Here is an 8,680-nt window from a genome sequence, read left to right as displayed (position 1 = left end):
GCCGGCCTCCCGGCGGGCCGCACCCGCTCGCTCCCCAGGACCGGGCCTCCCCGGCGTGGCTGCCCCGCAACCCCGGGAGGTGGGGGCCTGGGACGGTGAGCCTCGGCTCCCCCGCGGGGCCCTCGGGAGGGAGCGGCTTGGTGAGTAGCCTCGACCTCTTGGAAAAGGGTTTCTTACCGGGAATCCTGACTCGCAGACATGATCCTTAGAAACTAGGGCGGAGTGCCCGCCTATCGACAACTTATAGAGCGCCCGACCCCGCCCCAGCCATCGCATTGGCTTGGCCGCCTCGGCCACGCCTGCCGACGCTCAGCGACTCGCCGTGACGTCAGTTCGCAGGCTCTCCGGCACGAGGCTTCCATTGGATAGCCTGAGCGCCTGTCAAGGGGAAGGCCCGCCCCGCGACCCCATTGGCTGTAGGGCCCGCCTTTCTCGCCGGTGCGGAAGTGACATAGGGGAGTCGGGCCTCGAGGCCTGGCAGCCATCTTGGGGCCCAGCGCCCCTACACGTGCGGAGGCGAGAGCGCCTTGGTCACGTGGCCCAGCGGGCCCTATCACACGAGAGGGGCGAGGTTTCAGCCTCCAGGGACTTCCGGGCTCCAGAGACCGCCGCTTCCCTTCGCCTCTGGCCTGGGTCTGCCCTGGACCCACATTCTATTTCGTTCTCTCCTGCAGCAAAGGTAGATCGGACACCGCCCCACCCAGTCCCGAGGGCACCGGGGATACCTGGATCAGCCGGTACGCCCCAGCGACAGGGTCCCCCAGGCCACAGGGAGGGGCAGGGATGGCGTCCCCAGCATTTGGGGTCGCTCTTGGCCGGCTCCCTTAAGTGTCCTGTTCCCCAGCGCCAGCACGTCTCAAGCTCCCTTACAGGCCTCGCTGGGGAACGCCTTAGGGACCATAAAGACAGGGTGCTGGCCAACGAGCCAGGGGTGAAGGCTGCGATCTCCATACCCACGAAAGGGGAGCTAACAGGGACTGCTGAATCAAAGCCGGAGAGCGAGCATATCCTCTAGGTTGAGGCTTCTTAAGGAAGACCACCGCTGTGTATCTCCAAAGGATCCTTTATTGACCAGAGCAGGACCGTGGCATTTATATATATATATAAAAAAAAGTTTAAAGATCTGGCAGGCAGGAATCCCTTTGCCCGCCCACCACCCCCAGTACAGATTTTCCTGCCCCTGCACACAGAAGGGGGGGGGTGACTGCCCCACCCAGGCCGCAAGCCCACGCGCCCCCACTGCAGAGGGAAAAAGAGGCTTTTCCATGCCCCCCCTGAACACCAAAAATCAACAGGTATTCTCTCAAAAGAAAACAAAAAAATACAGAAATCAATTAAAACATTTAAATATGAAAAACCAAAGGGAACTGAGTGTGGAGAGGCAAGAGAGGGAAGGAATGGGAGTTTCTTGGGAAGGAAGGGTTCCCCCATGGCCCCACGCCCGTTCACGAATGGGCTGGCGGCCTGGGGTCCGAGGCTCACACAGTGAGTTTGCAGTGACACAGCTCCTTGTAGATCTGCCGACGAAGTTTGGGCATGTCCTGCTGGGTGAAGCTGAAGGGCTGGGCTAAGGCCAGGTGCTTGCAGTACTGGGTGTTAACAAGGCAGGCCGTGAGCATCCCCCCGATCAGGCCCTGGGCTCCACCCTTCAGGTGCCCGAGATCCACCTCCCTGGAACTTTCAGAGAGCATCCGCATTTCATAAAGAAAGGGAGCCATGGCCCCACAGCCTGGGGCTCAAAGTCGGACTCTAAAGTCATTGCTCTTGGTTCCCGAAATACGCAGTGTTAAGAGAAAATACTCTGCGTTGGCGGTTGGGAGGCAACTCCCACCAGGGGCCAGAGACCAAGGACCAAGAGACCGGGTCCCGATGTGGGATGGGGAAGCCAGGAGAGGTCCAGCGCAATCCGCGCTTCCGCATTCTAACACGGAAGGTTACTACTCCCTGCTCCACAAGGGGCTGTGAGCCAAACTGGGGGTGGGGGGTGAGGGTGCAGAACAGCCTCCCTCCTCCTGCCACCCAGCCCTTTACCCCAACTGCCATCTGCTTACCTGTAACACAAAGGCACCGCAGTCACTGTCATTATTCTGCCTGGCCACATTCTAGGGAAGAAGAAGGTGGGCCCTTCAACCCGGAGACTCCTAGGGCTGCGGCCTCCGGCCTTCCATCCATCACTATCCGGTAGCTCACCCTCCAGAAACTTACCATTTTGAAGTAACCTTTCCAGCCCTGGTGGAAATCCAGCCGATCTTTCTTCACGGCCTCTGCCTGTAGATACTTGGCAATATGCTGTGCGGACGGGGAGGAGGAGGAGGTGACGCCCCGTGTCTCCAGCGTGAGCCCAGGGCACGGCGTTCCCAGGCACCAAGCCCACGTTGCTCCTCAGACCCCCAAGCCCCCCTTCCACCCAGAGTACCGCGCCACCGGACTTCCTCCCCACAGACTTCCTGCCTCCCTCCTTCCCCGCCAGACCTTAGGGCAGCGGCGGTTCAGGGTGCGCTGCGAGTCAAAGTAGGTGATGGTGCGTCGCCTCACATCCACGGAGATGAGGGACCAGTGCACCTCCAGGTGGATGGGGATCAGCAGCAGCTCCTTGTTGAAGATGTCCACCTGAGGGGGGCGGTGCCAGGGATCTGGTCAGAGGGCACGGGAGTCCTGCGTGCCATCATGAGGGGTCACTAGAGGGGTGGAGGGGCAGGCAGGGAGCCACGTGGGAGGGCACAAGGCCCAGCCCTCCACCGGAAGGCAGGTCAGAGGGGCAGTGTTGGAGCACACACTCCTGAGAGCCCGGGATGGCCCAGGGGCTTTGCACACATTCAGGGTCCGAGTGCTCAGAAGCTAAGCAGCCGGGCTCAGCAGTCTGGGCCCAGACCGCTGGGGGTTAAATCCAGCTCCTCGCTTTACTGGCCTGTGAGCCGGGCAAGCCACTCTCTATACGCCTCGGCTCCCTTAACTGCAAGGGGCTGGAAATAAGAGCCTCGACCTCCTGTTTTGAGAATTAAGTCACACGGAGGACGATGCTGGCTGCCTGGTAAGGAGTCAGTCAGTTCGCACAACCATCCAACGAGAAAGCTCTCTCCTTCAACCTTCAGGGACGAAACCACAGCTTAGGAGAGTAAGGCCGCTTGCTGAAGGTCACAGAAGGGACAGAGGTGAGATTCAAAGGCAAGTATGCAGAAGGCCAAATTCTCTCACTGTGCATCAGCCCACCTCTGCCGGGAGCCGCACGCCTGCCAGGTCAGCGGGAGCTCCTGCACCGGGGGCCAGAGACTAAGAAACGCTGGAGCCCACGGCCCCACCTCACTGGAGACACGCCCGGGCCTCTGAAGTGCAGGGCAGGGGACTCAGAGCGGGGATAAGAACTATCCCCCCAGCACCAAAGCTGCTCCCTCCCCATCGTTTGCCCCAGTAAGGTCCGCTACAAACGCAGGCATCACCCCGATTCCGAGCTTTCCTTCGTCCCCACACCCAACCTGTCAGAAAGGATTATGGGATCTACCAGCAAAACCCATCCCAGAGGGAGCTCCTGCTCCTCCTCCCCCGGCGCCCTGGCCGAGCGTCTGCCGGCCTCTGCTCTCCTCGGCCGTCTGCTTCCAGCCGCCCCCCCCCCCCCAGGTCTACGTCAAACAGGCGCTTCCCAGCCTGCTAAAACTTGGAGGTGGCTTCGCGGCGCGCCCGGGAAGGCCGCCTCGCCCCATCCTCCACGCCGCCCACAGCCGCCTCTCTGGCCAGACTTCTGATCCTCTTCCCTCTGCTCACTCTGCCCCGACCACACGACACTCTGCTGCGGGCCTTCTGTGCCCCAACTACTCTCCCCTTGTGTCCCGCGTACCTGCTGCCCCCTTTGCCTAAACCGCCCGTACCCCAGACCCGCACGTGGTTGGCCCGCATCAAGCTCAGCGAAGAGAGGCCTTCCAGGGCCACATTCCACGCTAGGACAGCACCCAGCGCGCTGAAAAGCCATGTACTCATCCGTGCTCATGAAGGCGGGAAGTTTCCCTTACGTAACCCTGATCCCTTAGCGCCCATGACAGGACCTAACGCACAGAAGACCCACAGTCTTTGGGAGACAGCGTGTGCTTGGGGAAGGGGCCCCTAGAACGCAAAACTCTGACCCTGGACACGCAGGGTGTTCCCCGAGCAGATGTGAACGGACAACTCACGTTTTTGGTCCACCTTTTCACCCCGTCGTAACCCTTGGTGCGGAGTTTATCGTAGAAGAAACTGTTGAAGAAGTGCACCTGTGCCGACAACACAAAAGAGCCGGAAGGAGTTACCGGGGCTCAGGCCCTCCCGCCACGTCCCCTCTGCCCGTCCGCTCCGGGTCACGATGGCTCCAAGGGCCAGTCTCGACAGCCTCCGCTCCAGATCACTGGGGGCAAAAACCCAGTTCTCTCCCCGCTGCCCACCCACCTGCGGGCCAGCCACAGGGAAACCCACTGCCAACTGTGGGGAACGGAACAGAGAAGCTCAGGCCCAAGGTCACAAGTGTGAATTTAACCAACTGCCTCCTGCCACCTCTCCCCCAAAACACAGGCCGCCCTCATGTACAATCGGAAGATCTGAGGGGCGGGCACAGCTGCTCGCGGGCGCGGCAGCTCTCCTGGGGGTGACGTCCGGACAGGCCTACCTTTTCAGGGACTGTGTCCATGACCAGGTCTCCGTACATGTTCATCACCTGGGGAGAAGATGGGGGGCAACTTGCCATGGGGGGTGCAGCATGGGCACAGGGCTCCCCCAAGCAGAGGGCCCCAGACACCCTGCTCCCCAGATCCCCTTCGGGGCCCGCTCCCCATGCCTCCTCACCTGGTCGTTGAGCCAGTTCTGACCGTACAGCGTCCCCAGGTCGTCCATCGTCAGCACGTGCCGCTTGTAGGCCACTCGGAAGCCCCTCACCATGGCGTTGCCCGGCATCCGCTGGTATGACTGGATCAGCTGCAGCACCAGGCCCTTCCTGAGCAGGCCAAGGGGGTCACACAGGGGCGAGGGGGCTAGGGCACACAGAGGACCCTCTACTGCCCAGAATAAGACTGTCTCAACCAGCCCTCGTCAGGGCTCATGCATCCTTCCCAGGGCCTGTAAGGGGCCGCTCTCCCGACTGAGGCACATGAGCACGGAGCATATTTCAGGGTCCCGGGTAAGGACCACCTCCCATCAGTTCACAGGGGCTTCGTGCCTCACCCGCAGAATCCTCCCCCTCAGTTTCAGCTCCCTCCTCCGCCCGCAAGTCTATCCCTCCGGGAGAAAAGGCACGGTGGCAGGTTCCGTCCCGACCCCTGGGGGTCTGGCCGCACCTGGACGGCGTGTGGAACTCCTGCTGGAAGATGTCCTCCAGCTTCTCCACCACCTCGTCTGTGCTGAGCGGGATGAGGCTGCCGTACGTCTGAAGGAATTCATCCAAGATGCCTGCGCCCAGAGAGAGGAGCAGGGTGAGGCCTCCAGCCCCAGCTCGGGCGCTGGCTGCAAGACAACCAAAAGGCGGGGCTCCCTTACTCTGCACGCAGGTCACATGCTCCTCTCGCAGCGGGCTGTGCTGGCCGGCCTTTTCCCCAGGCCGTTCCGTCCCTTCTGCAGGGCCCAGGTCGGAACCCTGAAAAAGCTCCTGGGCCACATGGTCCCCGATGCTGCACACGTTGCTGATAAGGATGCTGGCGTCGGGGGGTGCCAGACCTCGCTCCCCTTCCGACCCGGGTGGTCCCCCAAAGCCATTGGGAAGAGTACAGGAGAGGAGGCCTAGAGCGTGGGGGAAACAGGATGTGGATGAGACATCGTTTCAGATTAAGGAACAACGGGAAGGTGAAACGATACCCACGATTTATAAGACCACTCGTCCTCGGATAAAATGAACTGGAATCTACCAACATAAACTCTAAGGAACGGGAACCGTAAAGCCAGAGAGAAACGTGTCTGTAGGTTACAGAGGACAGGACAGAAGTGGGACTCACAGGAGAGAAGCAGGAAGAGGCGGAGATTCGGAGAACAGGTCAGATCGTTATCACCACGATCTGCCTAGCACTGAGCACAGTGTGCACCAGTGACTAATAAAAACACGGCCCGGGGGCACCAGGGCGGCTCAGGTGGTTAGCGTCTGACCAGCTCAGGTCACGATCTCACAGTTGTGAGGTCGAGCCCCACATCAGGTTCTGTCCTGACAGCCTGGAGACCACTTCCGATTTTGTGTTTCCCCTCTCTTTGCCCCTCCCCCGATGGTTCGGGTTCCTTCTCTCTCATCAAAATAAATAAGTAAACTTAAAAAAATAAACCAAAGAAACAGCCCGAAACCGTGTGAGAGTGTCCTCGGAGGAAAGGTGCTGAGTGGGAACGTCACACACGACTACACGGGTGAGCACCTCTCCGAGAAATGCTCCCCCAGCACTGGGAGCACGCACCCTTTGCAGACACCCCCGCAAGGGCCCCCTTATTCTGAAAGGCCAAACGAAGTTTCACGGACAGTGAAACTGTCTAACTTTCCTAAACCGCATCTCCTGTTCTCACCCGCACAAGGACACCTGCTCGGCTCGAGGACCCTGTAACCCAGCCTGGACGACCTCCCCAGACTTAGTTCCCCCGCAGAGTGGGGCTTAAGACATATCACAGCTAGCCCGCCTCACTCTGCTGTCCCGCCTTCCTGAGGCCCGGTTCTCACTGCAGCTCCCCGGCCGCCAGGACATGAGCCCTCCCCCCACCCTTCCCGCACCCCACCCCCACCTTACCGGAGTCAGGGTCCAGGGGAGACTTTGGAGTCCACCTTAATCCGTCTTCCTCCCCCGGGGGCCCAGAGGACATTGGTGGAGACGCTCTCACCCCATCCTCAGCCATGAGAGCACCTAGCAGACCGAGCCGGGGTGGAGGCGGCCCCCGAGGGGAGTCAAAACGACAGCAGGGGGATGGCACCTGCGGTGTCGCACCCCCTTCCTGGGGTGACAGATGGTTCTTGGGGTGTGCGAGGCTCCGCCGCCGGCCCCGGTGGCGCCCCCAAAGCTTCCAGTGGAATGTCAACGAGGTGCTTTTTGAGTAGAGCAACATCTGGAAGGCTCTCATGGCTCTGCGGCGGCGCTGTGAGCAGGTTTTCCGATGAGCAGGGCGGGGAGGGCGAGGCCGCTGGGAGGCTCCCAGCTGACCCCATCTGGGGGGCAGCCTCCAAGCTGCCACTTCCTCTTCCTCATCTTCATCCTCCTCCTCCTCTTCCTCCTCCTCTTCTTCACTAGCTGAGGCATCGAAGGAGGGCCGAGGGACAGGAAGGCGTCTGGCTGGCACTGTGGTCCCTGACCCAGGATCTGGCCCAAACCCTCCACCTGATTTAAGTCTCGGTTTGGGGGGTGGGGGCCAACGAAGCCGCTCCCGCCTGGGACTTGAGTAAGCCGGGGCTATGCCAGGTCCAGGAGGCTCAGGCCCCCAAGACCCAGTCCCTTGTATAGTCTCTTTCATCTTCCAGCAGCCTGTAAAACAACGGTTAGAGTGTCAGAATGCAAACATCCTGTACCCCAGATCCTGCCTCCCTTCGCCAGCATGCCTCCTCTGGAATTAGATACAAGTAATCTAAGAAAAGACGAAAAACCGCAAAACTCCTCCCAATTCCCGAGCTTTTCAGTTAACACGGTCCACGCCATCATCACTCCCCCGACCAGGGAGGAGCAAGGGACAACGGCTAAGCAGCAGGCCTCAGAGACCTTATTTCTCAGATCCCCAGGTTAAAGCCAACATTTTCAGTATTCAATGCCACCAGGAGTATCCTAATTGAGAACCTCATAAGGGAAATGGCTCAGCAGGAGAATCCTGACATGATACAGAGACATCTGAGAACACAACTTCCACAGGGAAACCGCGGTTTAGAGTGGGAAGAGAGTTCTCTACCGCCTTGGAATGAATGGGGTGGGGTGGGGAGGGTGCGGGCATGCCCAGGTCGTCTCGGGAGATCTCAGGAGGGATTGGGGATCCTAGGGCTATGGTTCAGGTAGTAACATCTGATGAAAACGGAAGAATGTTAAAAGGAAACTGAAAGAGAACCCAATCGGTGCTCAGGAAGCCGGATCGAGCCGCTGGGACAGAACTGAGCCGCGCGTGAGCCAGGTTGGCCCAGCCCCCTCTCCTGTTCCGCTCCCGGGGGCCAGAATGCGTCCCACACCGGTTTGATCCTGGACAGTTCGGCGCCCGAGGGCCTGAAGAAGCCCCTTCGAGGGCCTCCTGGGCCCCGGTTAGGTGGGAATGAGATCCAGGAATGGGAGAGGCCGCGGCAGGGCTGAGGGAAGGGTAGGGGGCGTCCTCACCGGGAGCGGGGAAGCCGGGTGGACGGGGCCCGAGGGCGGGCGTCTCCGGCCTCAGGCTTCCCGGCTCATCTCTGCGGCGACGGCGGCGGCCCCGCCACTCCTGCTGTCTTCAGACGCAGCCCTCTCAAGTCAGAATTCCAACGCTTCTGGGCCGCGCGCCGCGCCGCCGAGCCGCCCCGCCGCGGCCGCCGCTTGCTCTGCTCCAGCCTCCACCTCCACCACCTCCCCCTCCCCCTCCTCCTCCTCCTTCTCCTCCTTCCCCTCCCGCGAGCCCCAGGCCCACCGGCGCTGGCGGCGCACGATTAGTACGTCACACCCGGCGAACAGCGCCGGCGCGGCCAGCACGCGCCTAGCCCCGCCCACCCCCGAGCGTAGACGCCACGGGACCGTCCGCCCCCGAGCCCCGCGCCCGG

General features: G+C 61.1%; 3 protein-coding genes across 4 annotated transcripts in view; 1 reads left to right on the top strand and 2 right to left on the bottom strand.

The window, feature by feature from the left end:
* EIF4A1 (eukaryotic translation initiation factor 4A1) overlaps window positions 1-240 on the bottom strand; it is a 5,347-nt gene extending 5,107 nt beyond the window's left edge. The window contains exon 1 of the mRNA XM_029929137.1: window positions 178-240. Coding sequence (XP_029784997.1) covers window positions 178-200 — 23 coding nt within the window. The 5' untranslated portion in view covers window positions 201-240. The remainder of the gene's footprint in view (window positions 1-177) is intronic.
* LOC115282908 (basic proline-rich protein-like) overlaps window positions 1-2,393 on the top strand; it is a 2,898-nt gene extending 505 nt beyond the window's left edge. The window contains exons 1-3 of one of the 2 annotated variants that reach the window (XR_003904797.1): window positions 7-140; window positions 675-737; window positions 2,107-2,393. Coding sequence is in view for 1 of the 2 variants with exons in the window: in XM_029929142.1 (XP_029785002.1) it covers window positions 1-140; window positions 2,107-2,145 (179 nt within the window). In the remaining variant the exon portion in view is untranslated. Of the gene's footprint in view, window positions 141-674; window positions 738-2,106 lie in introns of both variants that reach the window. The other variant, XM_029929142.1, reaches the window with a different exon arrangement.
* On the bottom strand, window positions 1,046-8,490 carry SENP3 (SUMO specific peptidase 3). The gene is made up of 11 exons (XM_029929136.1): window positions 8,268-8,490; window positions 6,714-7,439; window positions 5,494-5,733; window positions 5,295-5,406; window positions 4,807-4,954; window positions 4,631-4,678; window positions 4,164-4,241; window positions 2,473-2,610; window positions 2,206-2,289; window positions 2,052-2,102; window positions 1,046-1,589 (listed from the first exon to the last, which is right to left on the bottom strand). The coding sequence occupies exons 2-11, from the start codon at window positions 7,426-7,428 to the stop codon at window positions 1,479-1,481; spliced, it is 1,725 nt and encodes a 574-aa protein (XP_029784996.1). The 5' UTR covers window positions 7,429-7,439; window positions 8,268-8,490; the 3' UTR covers window positions 1,046-1,478.
* Window positions 8,491-8,680: the final 190 nt, after the last annotated feature.

Source organism: Suricata suricatta, chromosome 17 (genome assembly GCF_006229205.1).
Source record: "Suricata suricatta isolate VVHF042 chromosome 17, meerkat_22Aug2017_6uvM2_HiC, whole genome shotgun sequence".
Lineage (NCBI taxonomy): Eukaryota > Metazoa > Chordata > Mammalia > Carnivora > Herpestidae > Suricata > Suricata suricatta.
The sequence above is the reverse complement of the archived record's forward strand: the minus strand, read 5'-3'. Positions and strand labels throughout refer to the sequence as shown.